This window comes from Lepidochelys kempii, chromosome 9 (genome assembly GCF_965140285.1).
Source record: "Lepidochelys kempii isolate rLepKem1 chromosome 9, rLepKem1.hap1, whole genome shotgun sequence".
In the NCBI taxonomy this organism is placed as follows: domain Eukaryota; kingdom Metazoa; phylum Chordata; order Testudines; family Cheloniidae; genus Lepidochelys; species Lepidochelys kempii.
The window spans coordinates 55613913-55638360 of record NC_136388.1 but is presented as its reverse complement, the minus strand read 5'-3'; the positions used below and the strand labels follow the sequence as shown (position 1 = coordinate 55638360).

Genomic DNA, 24448 nt, shown 5'->3' with positions numbered 1-24448 from the left:
CATCTCTTAGATTCCGGCTCCAGTGCTCATTAGATGTGGACTGAGTTTTTTTTCAGGTGTCCCCTTTGTTCTGGTGACAAGGTTGTAAGCCCCTCTTCTCCTTACCTGTCTGCATGGGGGGAGGGTCATCACAGTTAATTCATTTTACAGGTTTTTAATGATAGCAGGCCCTTAATTATGTCAGGTGCCTATCTCCTTAGAATACTGATCTTGCCACTGTGCTCGGGTTATGGCTTTGAAGTATAGAGCTCTGCCTTCCCCCATTTTTGCACAGCTAGCTTTTCTGTAAGTTACAGTATGGCTGTGTAATAGAAGTAGATATAATGCATTTTGGTGCAGAGGTGAGCCAAAGTGTTTAAAAGCAGTTTTAGAGCAGAGCCAGTTTGGTCAGTTTCTTGTAACCACTTAGGAAAAATTCAGCTGTCCTCTGGGTGTTTCCACTCCTGCTAGCCAGATCAAAATACTGAGCTGGCTCTGGTTGGTGGCATCCTGGATGGCTAAGCCCCACATTTTGTTTCTGTAGTTTCTGTCAGGAAGGGAACAACGTTTGAACAGAGGAGTAGATATCCACCTGGAATCTCAGTGCTCCAGCCCCCATAGTATACAGTGTTTCTTGCTATGTTCAGTTAGGGAATGTCTGGACTTGCTCTGCTAGTGCTTAATAAATAGAAGCCTTAGAAGCCACATTTTTCTGTTTCACATTTTCATCATTTGGAACTTTTCACTATCTGAGCCCTTGAATGAAGGCTTTGGCTGCAGGACTGAGAAGTAGCTGGACATGAAATCAAGCTAGAATCCAATATAGAGGCTTCTTGGATGGTGCTTTTCCAACCCTTGAATATAACCTTTCAGAGGCTGTATTAGTCAGGTTTGTGGTTCCCATCTGTGCCTACTCATGCCAGAATGAACTGCCTTTGTACACCAAGGAGCTCAGGCATCCTATGAAGTGTGGCCTACTACTGTCTTCAAAGTGAGACATTACAGACTAGCTTGCGTGTGCAGAATGTGGTGCGATTCTTTTCAAGTTACTAGACTCTCCCTTTGAACCAAATGGAGACATTTACAAAGCATTTTGCTCCCAGAAGAAAAAGTTGCTCCAGCTGCTGTTGTTTCTTCCTCAGGAGGGAAAGGGAGCAACCTAATTCTATAGGACTTTACCTTTGTTGAGCCCACTACTGAACTGGACAGCAGTGCATTGGTAAAGGTCTGCTCATGATCTCTAACTCCCTTCCTCATCTAAGCCTCCAGTTTTCCCATTTAATACTCTTTTAATTTGCCCCTACATCCCTCCTGATGGAGAGAACTGAGTGAGGTATGAAGCCCACCTTAAAGAATTATTTTTTTATTAATTGCAGGGTTCCAGTTCCTAAATGCTGTATGCATCTTTCTGACCCTATTTAGTGCCCTAAATAAGGGTATTAAAGTTAGCACAGATGTAGTATCACTTGTTAAGTCCAGGAATGTTGCAGATAGTTTGTCCTACTCTAACTAGGTATTTATATGGCTTCTGGCACAATAGTATATGAATGCCTCTCTATCACCCTTCTGAGATAGGGGAAAAATTACTCCCATGTTATGGATGGGGCAGGGGCGATTGAGGCACCAACAGATAGACTTATCTGAGGTCACACAGAGACTCTGTGGCAGAGCTGAGAAGTTATTTCCAGAGGCCCAGTCCAGTGTCTTAACCCCATGACCATCCTTTGGTGACACATGGTCCCTGTTGTTAGAGCAGCTGTCTTTCCCTGGGGTGGTGGGAAGTAGGCACTTCAATGAAAAACACTGCTTTTCCACTTCACAATTGCAATTTTGGGGAAGTTGGGAGTCCTCAGTGCTGCTTGCCTTGGTTGCATGATGTGAGTTGGGAGCAGTGTGCTGAAAAAGGTCTGATCTCTTATTTTGAGAGTAAAGATGCTGCTGCTGCAGTAACTTCCTCTGAACCTCCAGGCTCTGCTTGCAGGAGCAAAGGAGAGCTGAAGCTTTCACATCTGGGATAGGGGAATTGTGGCTGCATGGTATGCTTCTCCCTTCCTCTGACACCCCCACTGGAATTCGGCCAGGATCCAAATGTGGGATGGAATGATAACACTGAATGGCATGTTTGTATCCCTCCCCCTTGCCAACTGTGGTTCAAAGCACTGCTGCATACTGTCTACAGTGACATGCATGAAGTCTCTGTGCTATGGAAGCCATCCTGCTTTCCAGTGGGTGTATTTTGGGCAGCAGTGCCCAGCTGTCAAGAGACCACAGTTAACCCTGCGGGGGTTTGGCTGCAGTGGGGGGGCATGAAGCCTCCATGGTAGGTGGCACTGAGATCTGAGCAGGTCTTATGTTTATAGCTTGAACCATGCAGCCTCTTCTGTGGGAGTCAGACTGCCTCCCAGTGGAGACACGAGAGGAAACCTGCTGAAGCGAGGCTTAGAGCATTTCCACCCCTACATGAGAATGTCCTGCCTAGGAAAGATTGGTGCCCTTAGACTGGAGAACTCAAGCTTTGCCATGTCAGGCAGGAGCTGGCTTTAAGGGAACAATATTAAAGGGGAACCTATGAAGCCTTGAGGCCAAAACTGCAGCAATGTGCTGAAGGGACAAGTCACGAGGGAGTGAGGTTTGCAGTGAGTAAGGCATTCCTGTGATGCTCTGTAGACAAGAGAGAGCCAATAGGTGGCATTTCCATGGATCCTCTAAACGGGCAAGGTATGTTAAAGCCTGTCGAGTTGAGTTCTGGTTACACTTTACCAGGGGGCGAGGTCTTGTGGTGGATATTGCTGAAGAATAACTGTGCTTGGAGTAGGGAACAGAGAAGGCTCAGCAAGGCTTCACACTGAAGAAGCTTATACGGTGTCATTCTTTCTAGCTAGATTCTATCAGGCTGGTAACCGCACAGCCTAACTGCCCCCTGGTTCTTGGTAACCCCTCATGAGCGGTGTCTGTCTGGGTTATGTTCTCACTAATGAAGCTTTGCTGGGAGTGTTCGTGTGTGTGCTTCACAGATGAATGATAATCTCATTGAGAGTTGGAGCGACCTGGATGAGCTGAAGGGAGCCAAGAATTTGGAAACTGTATATCTGGAGAGAAACCCCCTGCAGAAGGATCCTCAGTACCGGCGCAAAATCATGCTGGCTCTTCCTTCTGTCCGGCAGATTGATGCCACGTTTGTCCGATTCTGAACTTCCTGCCTACCCTCTCTCCTTCCTTCCTTGGAGAAATGTCCCAGTTGGGTTTTTTATCCACTTACCACTACCCAAGTCTTCAGTACACTGGCACAGAGAAAACAGCCAATAAAAAGCACTGAGTACCAGATCTTGTGTATAATGCACTCTCTCTCGTTGTTTTTGAAAAATTATGATGATGATGATGATTATTATTATTAATAAATCTTAACACATGATATTTCCTGGTTGTACCAGTGTTTATTTGTATTGGGTATTTCGTCAGCAAGCTTCTGTGTTCAGTCTAAGCCAGCAGCTGTCTCTCGTGTGTCAGAATTAAGTAACCATGTTGGTAAACAGGAGTGAAAAGTCTTCAAGTCAGTAACACCCCCGTGAATAGAGCTTCAGTTTTTGTAGTGGGACAGATGGGGGTGATAATCCTTTAAAGGCACTGAACTGTGTTAACACTCCTACCCTTGTCCAGAGTTTCTATCTTTTCTGATCCTTTTTAAGATAAGCATTCATCGATTTAGAATATTGCTTAAAAACCTGAGCTAAGTAGGATATGTGTGCGCGAGCAGATGGATGAACTGCCAGTCCACACACTGCTATGGTGATGGGAAGTGATAACTGTTACATGCTGCCACTCTAAGTAGTTGGTTGGGGAAGGAGCTAGAGGCGGGAGGGACTATGAATTTGACTTAGGGATTTTGGGGGGAATTTAGGGAATTTGGGGGGAGGGATAGCTCAGTGGTTTGAGCATTAGCCTACTAAACCCAGGGTTGTCAGTTCAATCCTTGAGGGGGCCATTTAGGGATCTGGGGCAAAAATTGGGGATTGGCCCTGCTTTGAGCAGGGGGTTGGACTAGATGACCTCCTGAGGTCCCTTCCAACCCTGATATTCTATGATTCTATGATTCTATGACTTTTGAATCTAAGGAGGCCTAAATCTGTGCCTTACATTATTTCCCCCACATTTGTGACTTAAATTTGCCTCAGGAATTCCTCAGAATTAGCCATAACAAAATATAGCTTTCAGTGTATGTGGCAACTCCCTGCTATGCTGAGGCAGAGGCATTCAGAGATCCGAAAGAAGGGTAGTCTGCTTTAAAGTAAAGGCATCTTCAACATTCACCCTACTTTGATTTTTATACCATATCCACTTTTGTGGTATTGGAGCCCCATCATTTGCTAAAGCTAGGACAAGGAGTTGAATTCAGAGGGCACTGTATTCTGTTTTGTATTGTGTACATACCATTCTGTTTTTGTTTGGCCTGGTACCTCACTATCTAATGCAGTTGGGATTTTACCATTAAACTTTTCCATTGTTTGTATAATGCACTTTTCAGTAAGAAAATGTTTTCCAGATTCTGCATTCTCCTTAGCACACTCAGCATGTAAATCCTCATATTCTAAACTTCACACGTTAACCAATCCTAGAAGAAGTCTTGGCAGCACAGTTACCCATCAGGAAGTCTTCTAGGTGACATCAAATAATGGGATCCAGTGGACCCATTGCTTCAAGCAAAGTTGTGAAGCATCCAGCAAGAACAAAGTTGCAGAGTTCCTGATGCCATGTTCTCCAGTATGCCAGCCAAGCAAAAATATCTCCTCCACTCCTTTGGTTTTGAGGTAGTCTACTCTGTGGCACAGAACTGCACTGTCCTTGTTAATTTTGGTGAATGTAGCATTATACCCTAATGCAGAACCCTCCGAATCACATGGAGCTATAACTCCCAAATCTGGCAGTTTCCTACTGCTTCCACTTTCCTTTCCAAAGCAGAAATGTCATCCAAATGTGTATGAATAAGAGAGAAACTCTGGAGCAAAGGATTTCAGTTCAACTGGTGCTGATTCCTGGGTGACTTCCTGAGTCAGTCTCAAAGGTGTGGGTATAGCCTTTCTTCTCTGACATTCAGGACTTCAGATGGATTCTTAACGCCGATTCTTCAGTCTGGGTATTTCTGCCAGGCTGCTACAAAAATGCTGAAGGTGACAGAGCCTGATGTAATCTAAGAATCGTAGAAATGAGGGGCTGAAAAGGACTTAGAAGTCGTCAAGTCCAGCCCCGTGTGCTGAGGCAGGACCACATATACCTAGACCATCCCTGACAGGTGTTTGTCAAATCTGTTCTTAAAAACCTCCAGTGATGGGGATTCCACAACCTCCGTTGGAAGCCTGTTCCAGAGCTTAACTACCCTTAGAGTTGGAAAGGTTTTCGTCATATATAACCTAAATCTCCATTGCTGCAGATTAAGCCCGTTACTACTTGTCCTGCCTTCAGTGGACATGGAGAACAATTGATCCCTGTCCTCTTTATAACCACCCTTTACACATTTGAGGATATCATAGAATATCAGGGTTGGAAGGGACCTCAGGAGGTCATCTAGTCCAACCCCCTGCTCAAAGCAGGACCAATCCCCAATTTTTGCCCCAGATCCCTAAATGGCCCCCTCAAGGATTGAACTCTCAACCCTGGGTTTAGCAGGCCAATGCTCAAACCACTGAGCTATCCTTCCCCCCAAAGCCAGTTCCTCCTATCAGCACTCCTGCCCCTCCAATCTTCTTTTCTCAAAACTAAACATGCCTATTTTAAAAAACTTTTTCTGATAGGCCAGATTTAGTAAACCTTTTATTGTTTGTGCTGCTCTCTGGACACACTCCGGTTTGTCCACTTCTTTCCCAAAGTGTGGCACCCAGAATTGGACACAATACTCAGCAGAAGGAAACTTCAAAGAAGAGTCTAGAGTAAGAAGGTGCTCTCCATAAGTGAATCATACCCAGTATTGAACTGTAAAGGCAGGATAGGGAATTTCTCTACCTCTGGTAGAGTTCACCCCACTCTTTGGATATTGCTGAACCATTCCTGCCAGAGAGGTCTCTTCTCCCTTGTGCCTAAAGATACTTCAAATAAGCAGGTATTGTCAAAACCTTTTTCCACCAGAGCGTACCACCTCTGAGAGCTTTATTCCTATAGTCTGCCTCTGTCCTTTCTCTGCAAACTATTGTTTGAGCTGTTGCTCAATGCTGTTGCTTAGAGTCATCACATGAGTAATATTTATGGTTTGTCCATGTGGACCTGAAAAGTAGGTGACATTGTTCCTTTAAAAGTGTCTCCTTTCTGATTACTTTAGAACCCAGGAAACACACAATTGTTTGTTTGTCGGAAACTGGATGGTAAATCCTGCTAGTTTAAAAATTATGGGGCCCAAATACAGAGCAGCCATCACTCACCAGGATTTCAGGGAACACAGTGCTGTTCTGCGCTGACCCTCAGTGAACCTTCTATTAGCTGCCACACAATCTTTTCATTAGCAAAGTTGAGCAAGCTTGTCATAGACTGTGCACAGGAGCTCCCTTTTGTTGACACCATACACAAAGGAATCCTGCCATATGGCTTGCCCGTAATGATGATGGACATGAAGTGGCAGGAGTGCTGGTGGTGGTCTGTAGATGAGACCGGTTCTTGCCCCAAGAGATTTACAGTTGAATCAACATGACACAACAGGGATTGCCAGTAAACAAAGGATGGGGAGCTAGAAGGATGAGGGTTACCATGGTGAAAATAATGAAGTATGTTAATTGTAACACACACTCTGTTAGTTCCTCTTACTCTTAAAATGTGAAATCTAACTAGAATGGGGTTTCTCAATCTAGGGGTCACAAACAGGGTAGAGGTTATGACCACCACACCCTTCCCACTGCTGAATAGGAGGGGGTTCTGGCTAGGTCCCAAGTAGGTGGGGGAGGTCCCAGGATGGAAAATGTTGAGAACCACTAATCTAGATAAATGAGTTTGTTGGGGCAGGGACTCTCTCTTACTGTGTTTGTGCAGTACCCCACACAATGGCCTTGGTTCTGACTGCATTGTTGCAATCTATTTGTATCCTCTAAAAAAATAATAGTGCCTCTGCACTGGCCTATTGGGTGACTTCAGGCAAGCCTCTTGCCTCTCTCTGGCCTTGTCAACACTGGTTCTCCGCTTGTAAGGTTCTCCCTCCTCTTCCTGTGCTAGTATATATTTATGCCTGTATCTAATTTTCACTCAATGCATCTGAAGAAGTGGGATTTTTACCCACGAAAGCTTATGCCCAAATAAATCTGTTAAGTCTTTAAGGTGCCACCAGACTCCTCGTTGCTTTTGCCTCTCTGTTCAGCTTCTCCAGCTGGATAATGATCTGACCTTTGTAAACCACTGGAGAGCTATGGAAGGAAAGAGTTATAGAAGAGCCAGGTATTATTTATTACTGTCTTTTTTTGCTATCTAGACACTTGTACATCTCTCACCATCATGGTATCTGAGCATCTTGCAAACAACCAGGTATTTCATCACAGGTTCCTTTACTCATCCAGAGGAGTGTTTGATGTTTTCAGTCTCTTGGGTAGTTGTCACCAGTAGCGAGAACTTACCAAACCAGAGCCGACTTGCGCCTCATTTTCAACTCTGCAACCCCACTGATCTTATGCACAAGCTTTTAAATGGTCACTGAAGCCAATAGGGCTGCATGAGTGTCCCTGGGGGGCACAATTTGACCCAAACTGGTTTTCACTTAACCAGAAACTGGATTTTCTGGTTTTGGTGGGGTTTATTTTTAAACAGGGCCCGTGAGTTAAAAATCCAAAGCAGAAGTACAGTCATACCCCAGGTGAGTGAAGAGTTAACTGAATATGTGAGTCAGACAGTGAGCTCTGTACTACTTGCTCCAAGCTGCTTTCAGTTTCTTGATCAGCAAGGTAAGAATTTGGTGACATTCTGCATCTGTCAATATTTGCACTCAGAAAGCATCATGAATCACATCCTGGTTCCTATTAAATACAGAGACGTGGCTTTGTCATTCACATACACCTATGTTTACCCTATTGCATTGGACATTGATTTAGTAAATTTAACTTCTTCAAGTCTTACTGTGAAACCTGTTAGTTACCATATATTAATGTATTGTGCAATACATGTAAAAAATATTTATATAACTTCTCTCTCCAGTAAAATTCAGTGAAGTAGACACAGCCTGAGGCAGGTCAGTGTGGAAATATAATTTGTGCTAATCGGTGCAAGGCACAGGCTGTGAGAAATGCATTATACATGGGAATGACCTGTTCTGCAATATACTTGTGACTGAATTCTGACTGTGTGGATGTATCTTTAACAATGCTTTTATCTAACCAATCCCTTCAGTATTTGTAATGCATTTCTCTTGTGGGCTTCATGCACACAGCATTGATAAAGAAAACCAGTAAGAATGGTAAGTATTTTTAATATCAAAGCCCCAGTTGTTCTAAGCCCAGAAGGGGAAATAATTCATTGTGCACAGTCACTCCTATGATTTTCCTCTGCTGAGGCTGCAAACAAGTATGCTGATTGTGGTGGTGGCTCTCTTTAACAGAACCCATTGCGATATGGGCTGAGATCAGTAGCTCCCATCCCAAAAGCAACTGAACAACTATTATTTGTATTGCAGTAGCCCCACTGGGCTGTACAAACACAGAACAAAAAAGTGCGTGCCTTGTACAGCTTGTGATCTAAGCCAAGAAGCAACAGGTGGAGACAGATAGTTGAGGGAGCACAAGTGGACAGTGAGACAATGCTGGTCACAGCACACCGTTCATTTTTTTTTATTTTATTTTATTTTATTTTATTTTGGTAGGCATCACGGCAGAGGAGAGTTTTAAGGTGAGATATGAAAGGGGGATAATGAGGTAACTTTGCAGAGATTTATGGGAAGCTCTTCCCATGTATGAGGAGCCACAGGAAAGTGCTTGTTTGGAAAAAGTGAGAGAAAGTATGAAGTTGCGTGTATGAAAACGTAACATTGTATTTGTTTAACATTTACAGTAATAACTGGCTAATACTAACTTGAAGAGGATTTGAACCCATGAAATGAGATGCATGGTTCTCTGTCCCTTTAGCAGACCTGCATAGCCGTCCAATTTCATGATTGTAAGTGGTATTCATTGGCACCTTCTAATGGTCTCAGTGGCCAGCTGTGAATGGCTGTGGAGACTGAGCGCACCTTTCCAGGATGAATGGTGAAGTACATTCGTGGAGCAACATGAGGACGCTCCTGTTTATGCCCTATCTGCTTTGAGCGGAAAGAGATTTAGTGCTTAGCATTCTTGAGCCATAACATCGCTTCAAGATAAGCTTTAAACTCCTCTTGGAGATTTGGGATTTTTAATTGATGAGGGGCTTGTAGCATTGCAATGCTATGCAAACTGTTCACAGACACTGCTGTGGTCTGTTGCAGGAGAGGACAGGACTTGAGGTTCGCCCACCATTGTCCAGTCCTAAGTCAGGCCGGAAACTGCAGGGCAGCTTTATGATATGCCTACATGAGGACAAGGGTGAGAGTACTAGGTTCATTTTCACATGTGAACAGAATGAAGATGTTCAACTCCTATTCCCAGCAGCTAGATGCCCCATTATGTCATTCCACACTGCTCCCCATCAATCAACATGCATTGTCTCCATCTTTGTTAAGAACTCACTGCAAGCATATGTCTCACTCCTCCAGTACCATCCATCTGAGAATATCAACAAATGGAGATAATTCCCCTCTTCAAAACTCACTCCTTCCATGTAGCCTTCTGAAACTAACCTTCCACTCCTATCTCAAATTATACTAGCTTATATTACAAATTATAAGAGGCTCTAACAAGCCATGTAGACTCCAAAAAGCATATCTTAATTTTACCATCCTCATCCCTTCCCATAAGCCACCTGTTCCCCTGCTCTTTGGGCTGTGTCCAGTGAAGGTGAGGACCTGGCTTTTTCACTCCTCTGTAAGTCACTATACACACCTGTGGTACTGCATAGTTATGAATAAAGTGCTGAAGCTTGTGGTATTTCACAATCTGAAAATAGACAAGGTGATATCCTTGACAAGTCGTGAGATCTGTTGGCATAGCCATAAATGGATATGATGATTCTCTGATTGCCTGAAGACTATTCCCCTGTCATACACTGTATCTAGACTTGCTGTGTTCATTTCAAAGGCCATTTTAACTTTTAAGTAGAGCCCCTTAATGCAGTGGGAATTCATTCTGGGGTGGTGGTGAGGTGCACCAAGGCAACAGCAGACTTAGGAATCCCTGAGGATGTAATTCTGTCTGTGCCGTGCTGCCAGGGAGTCAATAAGGGACAGCCAGAACTTGTCACAGGGGCCTTGCACGGATGGCTTTAACCTCCCCTAGCCCCCCCCCAAGGTCCACGCAGATCTCAGGGGAACTGTACGTTCTGGAGACTGCATCCCCTGCTCGTTTCCTAGTGAGACGCAAATCCTCCTTCCCTAGTAAAGTGATCTGGTGAAAATGCTCCAAAATCAAGTTCCTCAAGTTTTCCTGGACCCTCCTGTGTTCCTTTTCTGCAGAAGAAGGCAATCTGGATCTATGGACATAATACTGCTTCAGTTAAAGGTGATTGAGGTGACACCAGTTGATTTTACCAAGAGCAGGCTTGGACTTGCAAAAGCTTCCCCACTCTGATTTGTGAGAGACTAGTTCAAATTGTGCTTTGATGATTTCAGTGTCAATTAGTTCCCCTAATGATGTGTTTCATCTTCCCCCGCATTATGATATCACAGATGACAACATCAGAACTTGCCAGTAGGACAGCAGGAGGAGGTAAGGTTCTGATTGCACTGAGAAGGGTGGAAGGCTGGGCTTGTGGTTAAGACACTGGACTGGGACTCGAGCTGCATTTAATCCCAGCTCTGTCAGATTTACTGTTTTGAGTCTGGACAAGCCACTTAGTCTCTCTGTGACTCAGTCCCTATCTGTAAAATGAGGATAAGAACACTGCCCTGCCTCACATGGGTGTATTGAGGTGCTGATAGTACACCGTAGAACTGGCCTAAACCCTTCATGTCTAACTCCCTTCTTGGGGTGCTGATCTCTGTTCTTGCCAGTGGAAGTTGTCTCAGTGTGAATGGGGGAATCTATCACTCAGCTGGGCTGCTCCTGGATTCTTGCATTTCACAGGGTTTGCCTCATATGCTCTATTCTTTGGCAACTGGGAATCTCAGCTGTCTAGTAACTCCCACACCTGCAAACTATGATCTTTCTCAGTGCTTCCATGCTGGCTGCTTTTATCGTAGTTGTCACATTTCAGTAAAGACCTGAGGAGAAGTTGATTTGGGATGATATCAGCCTTTTTTGTCCCATCCTCTCATAAAATAGAATTAATAATAATGAATAAATTGTGTCTTCCTAATATAGCCCTTTCCCACTATTTTTATTATTACATGTATTGCGGTAGCACCCAAGAAGCTGAGGCTCACGGTGGTGCTGCACAGTGATGCTCTTGACACTCATGCAGGCTAGAGAAGCACAACACTTCCAGTGACTTGAAATCTTTAACCTGGCCAAGACACACACAGCCAGATCAGCTTGAGGGCAGAAATACTAGGGTTGTTCCGCATTTCCTTCTGGTATTGGCTCTTTAAATTTTTCTCATCAAAGCTTTATTAAAATATGGCTATGCTAATTTGTGCAGGGACATGCAAATCCACACCCCCATCGCAAACAAAGGCAGGTCCTGCTAGAGGCAATAAGCAGGAAAGTGATTATAAACCTGCTGCCTCCACTGCTTTATCTCCATTTCTTGGTCTTACGCACGCACGCACACTCACTGGCTGGTGTTTCCCAAGACAGAAAGCTGCCATAAACCGATGTTTAAAAGCAACCAAGTGGAGATGAAGTGAGACCACTTCCCTGTCTCTAGAAATTCCAGGGGAGGCGGAGGGAGAGCGGAGCTTTGGACAATAACCTAGAAGGACCCTTTATGGTCTTGCTTGCACTTGGAATGCAGCAGGATTACTTCAGTGCAAACAGTCAGCATGGAGCTAACGGCTGGAGTCTGCACACTGTCTAGGAGGGCTGTCCAGCTGCAGTAACCCCCAGTATCAGGTACAGTAGAAGGACAGGACTTCATGAAAGCACAGAGGCTGTTCCTGTTCTTGCTGACTGCCTCTCTCTCTAAGGCTGGGGCAGGAATCCTGCTTCTTGGAGGGATCAGTGTATGCTGCAACAGAGAGGCTAAAAGAATGTGCATGGTACTGGGCACTAGGAACTTGGGAGTGCTGATTTGGCTCTGTTACTGGTTTGCTGTGTGGCCAATCCCTGCAACTCTTTCTTAGAGCTGGGGAGCTTAACATGGGGTTAATACCTCACAGTTGTGCGGATTAACTGTTAGTTTTACTGCTTGGGCAGGGGTTACTGTGAGACTGCTCTGAAATAACTATAGCATAGTGAACTATACTGGGAATGTGTCATTCCATTACTACTAATTTAATCAACTCATAAAAGACATACGTACACCTTGGCTTCACACACAGCCAGCATGGTTGAGGAGCGGCTGAATGTAGAGCTGACTGCAAGTAGGAACTTTCAAGGGAACATTTTGCCCCTAAACTGTAGGCAGTTGCAAATTGCCAGGGGAAAATATTTCCTGAAAATCTTCATATATTTTACCAGAGGTCCATCTCCTTTACTCATAGGATTTTACACCCTTGCTGACTTCCTCTCTTCCCCAATCCAAAAACCTTCAATGCTGATTAAAATATAGCAGTACTCATATTGGGTCCATATTCTGCACTGACAGTTTCATTTGCCTTCTGAGAGCTGCGAGGGGTGTAAGCCAGGGCTGAATTTGGCCCATGGTTTGAAGACTTAGGCTATCATGTTCAAAGGTGCCTAGGGGATTTGGGCACTGGAATGGAACAAGGGATGCATTTTCCTGAGGAGGCTTTGCCAAGCTAAGCCTTAAATCAGCACTTCTCGGGTTTTGTTTGTTTTTTGTCCAGCTTCTGGTTGTGATTGGAACTTGTCTTTATTTGCGGACTCCAATCACTCTTCCCAAGAGCCTTCCACCAGGTTCTTTTCATTAAAAGGAAGCTTTTCTGCTGGAGAGTTACCAGTGTGTGTCTGATCTCAGCTTCCATCTACTGCACAGCTGAGAATCTGGGGCCCAACAGAGGAAGGAGGCAGAAATAATTTCCTGGGCTATCCTGCTGTTTACCTGCACCCCAATTCCTGCTCAGGTAAAGGCAGAGAGCCATTAGCTTACTGTGGCTATTTTAGTTTAGTGTTTCTCACATAAGCTCAGACTGGTACATTATATTGGTCCATTGTATATGAGCCTAAGAAACTTTTTTTATTGCTTTCTAATCTCCTAGTTGCTCATTCTTGGCTCACTATGATTTGGGGTGAAAAAAAAACATTAAAATGGCAATGTAAACCATAAGGAACCTCTAGGTTGGAGCACCTGGTTGAGGTAAAATCCAATAGCTTTTGATTGCCTTCTGCTTCTCTTTCATATATTTGACCATGTCTACATGATTGAGCTAACTACAGTCAGTTAACATGTTTTTAAATATGACTGCCTCTGTGCCAAGTCATATTTAACATGGGGTTTGTTAGTAAGCCTTCTGACATGGGGCTTTTTCCCAGCATGGACAAGACCAAGGTTTTCAGAAAAGTGACTAGCAATTTGGGGGCGCTCAATATGAGATGCATTAGAGGGGCTTGATTTCCAGAAAGGGCTGGGCACCCACCTGCAAACCAGATCTCAAACTGGACATCCCTAAATCATTAATCACTATCTTGGCTGAGATGCTCATCAGAGGCTGCCTGGAACCCAGACCCATAATGGGCCACAACAGGAAGGTAAAGTTTTTCACATTAAACAAAAATAGTCCCCTACTATATGAATAGGGGAGGTGTCTGTCTGTGACCGACTTGCTTTCAAGGAGCCTCTCAGGGTAGAGGGATTCTTCGGACATATTTAGCATGTTTCTTCCTCTAGACAGCAAGCAAGAAAACTGTTGCAGCAGCAGCATTACTTGCATGATGTGGATTGTTGCATCATTTTTTCTTCACTACATTTTATCTTGCCCAGGCTGGTTTTCACAGAACCTTTTGGTGCATTTAGACCCAATCTGCATTCTGGGACTCCTGGCGCAAATACCCTACGGTGCCTGGCAGTGCTGCATGTGGAGGAAGGTTTGGCTAACTTCCATATGTGAAGCACTGCATTGTGGGTTGGGGTTATGAGCAGCATCTGAAGTGCCACAGCTGTGATGCTTGGGGAAGCGGTTGCGGGTAGGGGGGAGTGTATCACACATTTGGATGGAAATGGTTGAAGATTGCAGCAGTTCAGCTGGCCCTCAGCTAGAGACCTCTCCACAGGCATTAGACCCAAATGGCAGATCCATTGCTTGTAGAACACCTGAGAGAGCTCATAAAAGGCATGTGTGGGGGCATTAGGCATTGCAAACTCAAGGCATTTGAGCCAATCATTTGTAACACCTAATAACCTACTATAGAAGGCACCAGTGGTTACAATGGGATTCAGAGCCCTGGGGCTAAAGTGATGCTCCTGAGACACAGCTGAGGCTGCTTATGTCCTGTCTGTGTCATGCCCAGCCTGAAATGCGCACTTCATACAAGAGATTCCCAGATCTCCCACCTCTAATTACCTTCTGAGTTTGGGACTCTTTGCACTTACTGCACAGTTCATTTAATGTGCAATGAAAAACAAGCCCCTTTGTATTCTCTCTGGGCAAGTTTCTTTTTTTTGTGAAGTTGATCAAGAAAGGTAGCTATGTATCATCCTGTGATGTGGGGTCCCAAAGCAGCACTCTGCGTGTTGTGGCTTAGGTACTGAACTTGGTGTCGGAAGACCTTGGTTCTATTTCCAGTTCTGCCACAAACTTACTGTGTATTCTTGATCAAGTCACGCCATTGCTCTGTGCCTCAGTTTCCCTTGTGTAAAATAGGGATAATATTTAGTGTTGGGATGCTAATCTCATTTTCTTAAATAACAAAGTTATATCTACTAAAACGTAAATTCTATATCAGATTCTTTAAAAGCACTAATAACAAATATATTTTATAATAAATGATTTAACACTTTACAAAAGAAATCTTTAAACTTAAGATCAAATAGAGGTCCCCTAACTTGTTAAATATCTCTGAAGATGACCTCTGAGCCAAACTATAATATGACTACTATTGTCACATGCCATGGAAAGTGTTACAGAATGTCCCACCCCACCTCACCCAGACATGGAACGAGGCACTTAATTCATAGAATCATAGAATATCAGGGTTGGAAGGGACCCCAGAAGGTCATCTAGTCCCTAAATTGTCCCTAAAGCTACTTCATCTCTCTTTTTGCTTCACTGCAGAGCTTCTTCCTAAAACCTTTCCCAGCCTCTCCTGAATGGCTTCTTGATAAACAATTGAAGAAAGCTCACATATCCTTGTAATGCATGAATGTGTTCACTTAAACCACTCTGATACAAAAGGTAATAATTCGTTTGTCCAGGGTCTCAACCTAAATTCTCGCTGCTAGCAATCCTGCTCTCATAGATGTCCCTTGATATCTTTTAATAAAACTCCTACATTTATTTAAAACAAAATGCATCAGGTAAGTCTTATACATAGTGAATAACTGTCAAGCAAGGTAACAAAAGACATTTATAATGTACCACAGCAGAACAGGAGAGGAAAGAAGCAGCTCACCACTAGAGCACTCCTGTACCTCTACCATCAGGACCAGAAAGTGAGGCAGCCCGTGTCTTGATCTCTCCCGGCATGTTGGGACCCCAAACATTGTAAGGCCTGGTCTGCTGCCTCCTATGAGAGGGAGCTTTGGCCCGTCCATGCTGCACTCACATCTTGCTGATTTGTTCCTAAACAGCAGAAGGTGCTGGTGGCATGAAGGATCAAGATGCAGCGAAAAAAGATCAAAGCAGATGATCATGCCAACCTGATGGGTGAAGACCAAAATGCCAAAGGGCCTTATTACGGGAGTCTGAGCCAGGATCCTATTGAAATCTCAGAGGTAGGCATATAAAATCTACTGTGGGTGGATATTTAGAGCAGTGAGGGGGAAGGGCGGGTCAGTCTGCGCCCATCACCTCCTGCCACATGGGGGATGACTAGGGAGCTATCTGGGGAGCACAGCTCCTGTTCCTGTTGAAGGGGGCGGGGGGTGTGGAGCAACACCAGGGGTGCCTGCATCCAAAGGAAAGATGAAGGAGAGGGTGCTCAGGGAGATCAGCTGCTCCAAGCAATGGACAAGCTTGCATAGAGAGCCACCCACTTCCAAACTGGGTGAGGCTGGCTGGCCATTGTTTGTGGGCCCTGTCTCCTGGCAGTCACTAAATGCACTGAGACTGGTTTGCAAACAGCAGTTCCCACTGTATGCACATGACTTATTTCGTATTACCGTGGTAGTGGCATATGCCCACTGTAAGAGGGCAGCCCTGTAGCCCATTGCCTTCTTTACAGATGAAAGTTTAGATAAGTCCTAGCTAGCACCCCGGTGGGGTCACACTTGCTCCTGGAATCCTGGTGGGGACTGCATGACGCCAGCAGCACCTTCCCTTCCTTTTGCTAGTTCCTGTCAGCATTCTGCAGGGCTGATGCGGATGCAAGCCCAAGCCTCTTATGAGTTAATGCTTTTTTTCTAGCTGAGCAAACCAAGTCAAGTGACCCATGTTCCTCAGAGCACTGCAAATGTCTTCAGTGATGGACGCACCAGGATAGGTGAGGGCACAGTGCAGGGAGAAATGGTGATGTTGGGGGAGGTGGTTTTGAGGTTGGTGGCCTTTCTATTTATTTACTTATTTTATAGAAGGAAACCTGTAAATAAGGGGTGAAGTCCTTAGCCCTGCTCTCAACACCGCGCACACCCTTGGGTTGGGATGTGCCCGCCAGTCCCCACGGACAGGGCAGAACTGAATGGGTTCTGCTGGTTGAAGTAGTTCTGTTAGGCATATCTGGAGTCCACTAGGCCCCTGTCTAGCTTGACTGACTGTCCTGGTTTGTCTCAGGACCCCTGGTCCTTGTGGCTGCAGTAAGAAAGTACCTCTTCCTGTAGCCACATGTGGTAGACTCATTCCATAAACGGCAGGGCTCTTAGGTTTATAATCCCCAGCCTGCTCCTCTCTGCACATGCCCGTTTCTGCAGGCTGCTCGTCTTACTCCACCAAGATTTAGCCCTGTGACAAGAATCAGCTGGGCACTGGGCAGGAGTGGATGGAGAAGCAGATGAAGCAATAGATGTGCATGAGCTGGGTGGTTTTGAAGAGCTTTGCCCCCATGTGCCTTGCAGTGTCCATTTTCTGTGATGTGGACACAAGCTGTCTCTTCTTGTCCCAGACTTCGTCCTGGTATGGGAAGCAGACCCTAAGACTCAGGAGCAGGAGGGACAGAGTGAAGGAACCAGTGCTGAGAGCAAGGTACCCCGGTGGGGAAGAGCTGTCGATGTCCGCAGGACTTGGCGGAAGAAGTTTCTGAACAAGCTCCAGGCTGCTGGAATCTGTATAGAAAAGGTAGCTGGGTCCTTTCTGGTGCCCAGGCAGGCGTCGTCCCTGTGTACCAGCGCACTAGCCTAGCTCTGCAGGGCCCTCTGTCCTGGGGGGAAGAGTTGCTTTGTTCACTGAGTCCTGGTCTTTCCCCCTCAGCCCAGTAATCTACATCTGGATGCGTCGGGGTCACCCCCTCCAGAAAGGGGAACTCATTGTCCACCTTGGCTTGGTCCTGGCTTCTCTCAGAGGGGAAAGGAAAGCAAAGGGCCAGCTAGCTGGGCAGTCTGAGGAGGAGGCTGGAAATGCAGCCATCTGTCAGCAACACAGGCAGCCTGCCAGCATGTGGTGATAAATTGAGCCTTCTTCCCCCACTGGAGCCAGGACACATGGTCAGTCTACTCTGCATCACTTACCCTGCAGAGGAAACCTAGTTCACGTAGAAACAGGGCCCTGTGTATGATGCAGCATGTTAGAGCTAAGGGTCCATGTTATAGGCATGGTCCCCTGGGCCAGCTGAGCTGTGATTGGCACAGGAGGAGGGCAAAGGTACCTTTCTATTGTGTCATGTTAGATACCATCACCATGGTATCTGCACACCTTCCAGCAGAGCATTAAGTGACACAAATGACTAATGTCTGTAAACCACCTTCCCACTTCCTTATCCTGAACCTGGTCAGGGGCCCATAGAGCCCCCAGCATAGCCTAGCCTGCCCGCACCTGCCACACCATTTATCTGTCATTAGGGATAACAGGTGGTGCCTCTTGAGGCAGATCTCCCACCCCTTTTCACTGCCAGAGTACCACAGAGTGGATGGAGCCTGGGGCCAGAACTTTACCCAGTTCCAAAATGGCCCCCTCCCCAGTCAGTGGGCCAGGGCGGCAGTGGGCATTTCAGCCTACTGGGAACGAGGCAGAGCTGCGGGGGGAACATCTACGCTATTTTTAGCCTCATCATGTGAGCCTGAGCTCTGCCGTGGGTTTTTCTTTGCAGTGTAGACATCCCCCTCTGTAGATGCTTAGGAATGGCACAGCCAGGGTGAGCTCTGCATGGCTGGCCGCTTGCTGCTATGAATCAACATAGCAGCCTCAATTTCAAGGGAGCCTTGTTGATTCACCGCAGCGGAGGATCCAGCCTATAAACGCCAGGCCTGAGTACAACAGGTGGCTAATGCCATCTTTCCCTCTCCTCTCCCAGCATGTGGTCCAGGATGAGAAGAAGGTGGTGCACTATGTGCTGCTGAACGCTCCCTGGAGCGTGCTGTGTTATTACGCAGAGGATCTACGGCTGAGGCTCCCCCTGCAGGTGAGGGTCTTTCCGAGACTCGTTCCTCTTCCCTCTAGGGCCCAGTTCACCCCTGCAGGAAATGAGGAACTCCTAGTTGCCAGGGTGAAGCCATCCCACTGCTCCCATGTGTCACAGTGGGGGGGGGAGTTGTGGGGGAGGTATCTCCGCGCTGTCTGATTGGTGTACGCGCTGGGGGGGGCAGGCACCGGAGGTCGCCCGGGAGGAGCTTCCTTATCCCTTCAGTGCTTCCCCACTCACCCTCTTTCACATGCCAGTGCTCCCAGCCTCTCGTGTCATTGTGCATGCAGCTGGGGCACTCGTCTCTTCCTCCACCCTCCTCTGTCCCCGGATGCTGACTCGGCACCATGCTGCTGCTGTTGTCCTCCTCCTGAGCCTTTTCCTCTTGCTTGTGCCCAGGCCCTGCCGAATCAGGCTTCAAACTGGTCTGACAGAGTGGTGAAGAGGCTGGGTGTCCCCAGCCTGCTGAGTGAGGAGGTTCCAAACATGCCCCTGGACTACTACACTTGTCACTTCAAGGTGAACAAGTTAACATGGTAAGAGCCCGGGGGGCCTGTAGAACGCATTCACTCCTGCTTCCTTGTGCTGATCACCTTTCCTCTTTCCCATCTGGAATGAGCTTCCTGCTGTCTCCCTGAGGGCAAGGGCTGTCGGACAGACAGTTACCCAAGTGAATTTTAATGAATCTGTAAACTCAGGGGTTGTACCTGTATGATTGGAGAATTGCTAACATAGTTCCTATCTTTAAGAAAGGGAAAAAAGATGATCCGGGTAATTATAGGCCTGTTAGTTTGACATCTGTAGTATGCATGGTCTTGGAAAAAATTTTGAAGGAGAAGGTAGTTAAGGACATTGAAGTAAATGGGACAAAATACAACATGGTTTTACAAAAGGTAGATCATGCCAAACCAACCTGATCTCCTCCTTCTTTGAGAAAGTAACAGATTTTTTTAGACAAAGGAAATGCAGTGGATCTAATTTAGCTAGATTTCAGTAAGGCGTTTGATACCGTACCACCTGGGGAATTATTAGTTAAATTGGATAAGATGGGGATCAATAAGAAAATTGAAAGGTGGATAAGGAATTGGTTAAAGGGGAGACTACAACGGGTCCTACTGAAAGGTGAACTGTCAGGCTGGAGGGAGGTTACCAGTGGAGTTCCTCAAGGATCAGTTTTGGGACGAATCTTATTTAATCTTTTTATTACTGACCTCAGCACAAAAAGTGGGAGTGTGCTAATAAAGTTTGCAGATGATACAAAGCTGGGAGGTATTGCCAATTTAGAGAAGGACAGGGATATCCTACAGGAGGATCTGGATGACCTTGTAAACTGGAGTAATAGTAATAGGATGAAATTTAATAGTGAAAAGTGTAAGGTCATGCATTCAGGGATTAATAACAAGAATTTTAGTTATAAGCTAGGGACGCATCAATTAGAAGTAACGGAGGAGGAAAAGGACCTTGGAGTATTGGTTGATCATAGGATGGTTATGAGCCGCCAATGTGATATGGCCATGAAAAAAGCTAATGCAGTCTTGGGATGCATCAGGAGAGGTATTTCCAGTAGGGATAAGGAGGTTTTTGTACCGTTATACAAGGCACTGGTGAGACCTCACCTGGAATACTGTGTGCAGTTCTGGTCTCCCATGTTTAAGAAGGATGAATTCAAAGTGGAACAGGTACAGAGAAGGGCTACTAGGATGATCCGAGGAATGGAGAACTTGGCTTATGAAAGGAGACTCAAGGAGCTTCACTTGTTTAGCCTAACTAAAAGAAGGTTGAGGGGAGATATGATTGCTCTCTATAAATATATCAGACTGATAAATACCGGAGAGGGAGAGGAATCATTTAAGCTCAGTACCAATGTGGACAGAAGAACAAATGGATATAAACTGGCCACCAGGAAATTTAGACTAGAAATTAGACAAAGGTTTTTAACCATCAGAGGAGTGAAGTTTTGGAATAGCCTTCCAAGGGAAGCAGTGGGGGCAAAAGACCTATCTGGCTTTAAGATTAAACTCGATAAGTTTATGGAGGAGATGGTATGATGGGATAACATGGTTTTGGTAATTAAATATTCATGGTAAATAGGCCCAATGGCCTGTGATGGGATATTAGATGGGGTGGGATCCGACTTACCCACGAAAGAATTTTCTGTAGTATCTGGCTGATGAATCTTGCCCATATGCTCAGGGTTTAGCTGATCGCCATATTGGGGGTCGGGAAGGAATTTTCCTCCAGAGCAGATTGGAAGAGGCCCTGGAGGTTTTTCGCCTTCCTCTGTAGCACGGGTCACGGGTCACTTGCTGGAGGATTCTCTGCTCCTTGAAGTCTTTAAACTACGATTTGAGGACTTCAATGGCACAGATATAGGTGTGAGGTTTTTCGCAGGAGTGGATGGGTGAAATTCTGTGGCCTGCGTTGTGCAGGAGGTCAGACTAGATGATCATAATGGTCCCTTCTGACCTAAATATCTATGAATCTATAAGTGGCTCTGAGAGGAGACCTCTTCTCCCACTCCCTGTCTAACAGGCCTGCAGAGCACCCACAGGGAAGCCTGTTACACCACCTGCTGGAGTGCTCATCCAGGCAGCTGCCTGTGCACGTTGTTTGCCTAGATCATAAACTCTTCAGGGCAGGAAGCACATTGGTGTCAGTGTCCCTGAGACCCCTAGTGCACTGCCGAAGCTATCGGAGCAATAAAGGGATAAGAATTAAATACCACCACTTGGCGGGGCACAGGGTACCTATAGGGAGGAGGAGCCATGTCTGCACACAGGGTCGGATGAGGTGGGTAGGTTGACGATCAGCAGAGCAAGGCTGCTGTGAGGGGACTACCCCGGGAGAGTGACTCTATAGGCTGCCCCTCTGAGCTGATGGGTGAAGCCAAGGAGGTGACCTGCTGTTGGAACTGCCCCTGCAAGTGCCTTCTCTTTGCAGCTGGGCTGGCAGGGGCAGGGGCAGGGAGGTGCTGTCCTCGGTTGGATGGGTGAGGTGCAGGGCTTTACCTGTGGCAAAATGGGGTGGGGAAGTGGATGGCCCTGGGCTTGGGGAGAGGAAACAGGATGGCTCGTCCTGTGGGTTGCACTTTTGGGGGCATGTTCCCATCATGGTTCTGGTGTATGTGATTGCAGGTTCCTAGGGAGCAATGAGCAAGACACCTTCTTCAGCAGCACGCAGCGGCACAGGATAGTGAGTAGCCAGTCCAGGGGTCTCCTGGGGAGGGAGAGGTCCCGCAGGGCCTGGGGCTGAGATGTGCCCTTCCTTCTTGGCTTCTGGTTCAATTCTTTACATGCTAATTCATTGCTTTTGTGTCAGCCCAGCTGGGAAGGGCTCGAGTGTTCTGGCCTGGGCAGAAAGGGCCACGCAGGGGGAAGGCTTTGGGTGCAGCAAGTTTGGGACGCTGGCGAGGCTTGGGTTTGGGCTAGGAGGAGAGGTGGGTGTCATGGAGAAGGCCCCACTTGAATCTGGATGGTGCAGGCCTTCCAGGGAGGCATGGGCTTAGGTTGGGGGCAAGTATGGTGGCCTCTAGGGAGGTTGACATTTAAGCAGAGGGAAGACTCAGTTTAGGGGGTAGCTTGAGTAACGAGTAGGCTTGTGACCCTGGCTGTTTGGGCACTAGGCACATCCCAGATCCTGATCAGTCTAAAGAAAGACGGTCACTTACTCGTGTGCAAAGTGGGTGTAAAATGTTACCAAATCAGACGTCTCTGCTCTGCTGCCCAGGTGGTAGCATGGTATGCCCACCTTGCACAAGTGTGAATGGCTGCACTGCGCAAGGTAGTGGGGAATCAGCTATCTATTTTAGGGACTTAGAGGGTCTCCCTCTTCATTGTATCTGAGCACCTCACAACCTTTAAAGCTTATGAGGCAGGGCAGAGCTATTATCGCCATTTACAGGTGGGGAACTGAGGCACAGAAAGGCTAGGTGACTTGCCCAAGTTCACACACACAGTCTGTGGTGGAACAGGACCAGGTCTCACAAGTCCTAGACTACTGCCCTAACTACTGGACCATCCTGCCTCTCTCAGCTCCTGCAAGTCTCTCAGTCTCTGAACATGCTGGTCATGTCCTGCCACATCCCTTCTGTAGTGGGGGGACCAAAACTGGACGCAATACTCCAGGTGTGGCCTCACCAGTGCCAAATAGAGGGGAATAATCACTTCCCTCGATCTGCGGGCAATGCTCCTACTAATACAGCCCAATATGCCATTGGTCTTCTTGGCAACTAGGGCACGCTGCTGACTCATATCCAGCTTCTCGTCCACTGTAGTCCCCAGCTCCTTTTCTTCAGAACTGCTGCTTAGCCATTCGGTCCCCAGCCTGTAGCAGTGCATGGGATTCTTCCTTCCTAAGTGCAGAACTCTGCACTTGTCCTTGTTGAACCTCATCAGATTTCTTTTAGCCCAGTCCTCCAATTTGTCTAGGTCACTCTGGACCCTATCCCTACCCTCCAGCATATCTACCTCTCCACCCCTGCTTAGTGTCATCTGCGAATTTGCTGAGGGTGCAATTAATCCCATCATCCTGATCATTAATAAAGATGTTGAACAAAACCGGCCCCAGGACCGACCCCTGGGGCGCTCCGCTTGATACCGGCTGCCAACTAGACATCGAGCCGTTGATCGCTACCCGTTGAGCCCGACAATCTAGCCAGCTTTCTATCCACCTTATAGTCCATTCATCCAATCCATACTTTTTTAACTTGCTGGCAAGAATACTGTGGGAGACCGTATCAAAAGCTTTGCTAAAGTCAAGATATATCACATCCACCGCTTTCCCCATATCCACAGAGCCAGTCATCCCATCATAGAAGGTAATCAGGTTGGTCAGGCATGACTTGCCCTTGGTGAATCCATGTTGCCTGTTCCTGATCACCTTCCTCTCCAAGTACTTCAAAATGGATTACTTAAGGACCTGCTCCATGATTTTGCCAGGGACCGAAGTGAGGCTGTAGTTCCCTGGGTTCTCTTTTTTTAAATATGGGCACTATATTTGCATTTTTCCAATCATCCAGGACCTCCCCTGATCACCACGAATTTTCAAAAACAGTGGCTAATGGCTCTGCAATCACATCAGCCAACTCCCTCAGCACCCTTGGATGCATTGCATGGACTTGTGCATGTCCAGCTTTTCTAAATAGTCCTTAACCTGTTCTTTCACCACTGAGGGCTGCTCACCTACTCCCCATATGGTGTTACCCAGTGCAGCAGTCTGGGAGCTGCCCTTGTCTGTGAAGACCGAGGCAAAAAAGCATTGAGTACTTCAGCTTTTTCCATATCATCTGTCACTATGTTGCCTCCCCCATTCTGTAAGGGTTGCACACTTTCCCTGACCACCTTCTTGTTGCTAACATACCTGAAGAAACCCTTCTTGTTACCCTTCACATTACTTTGCTAGATGCAACTCCAGTTGTGCCTTGGCCTTCCTGATTACAACCCTGCATGCTCTAGCAATATTTTTATACTCCTCCCTAATTATCTGTCCAAATCTCCACTTTTTGTAAGCTTCCTTTTTGAGTTTAAGCTGACCAAAGATTTCATTGTTAAGCCAACCTGGTCGCCTGCCATATTTGCTATTCTTTCTGTACTTCGGGATGGTTTCATAGAATCCTAGAATCATAGAATATCAGCGTTGGAAGGGACCTCAGGAGGTCATCTAATCCAACCCTCTGCTCA

General features: G+C 46.4%; 2 protein-coding genes across 5 annotated transcripts in view; both read left to right on the top strand.

Annotated features, from left to right (window-relative positions):
* Window positions 1-15936, top strand: part of PPP1R7 (protein phosphatase 1 regulatory subunit 7) — a 41582-nt gene extending 25646 nt beyond the window's left edge. For 2 of the 3 annotated variants that reach the window (XM_073360468.2, XM_073360470.2), the window contains one exon: window positions 2994-3393. In XM_073360468.2, coding sequence (XP_073216569.1) covers window positions 2994-3170 — 177 coding nt within the window. In that variant the 3' untranslated portion in view covers window positions 3171-3393. Of the gene's footprint in view, window positions 1-2993; window positions 3394-15852 lie in introns of those variants that run through there. The other variant, XM_073360469.2, reaches the window with a different exon arrangement.
* ANO7 (anoctamin 7) overlaps window positions 15883-24448 on the top strand; it is a 34291-nt gene continuing 25725 nt past the window's right edge. For both annotated transcript variants that reach the window (XM_073360455.1, XM_073360454.1), the window contains exons 1-6: window positions 15883-15996; window positions 16628-16703; window positions 17319-17491; window positions 18663-18770; window positions 19170-19306; window positions 21905-21962. In XM_073360455.1, the coding sequence (XP_073216556.1) occupies window positions 15883-15996; window positions 16628-16703; window positions 17319-17491; window positions 18663-18770; window positions 19170-19306; window positions 21905-21962 (666 nt within the window). The remainder of the gene's footprint in view (window positions 15997-16627; window positions 16704-17318; window positions 17492-18662; window positions 18771-19169; window positions 19307-21904; window positions 21963-24448) is intronic.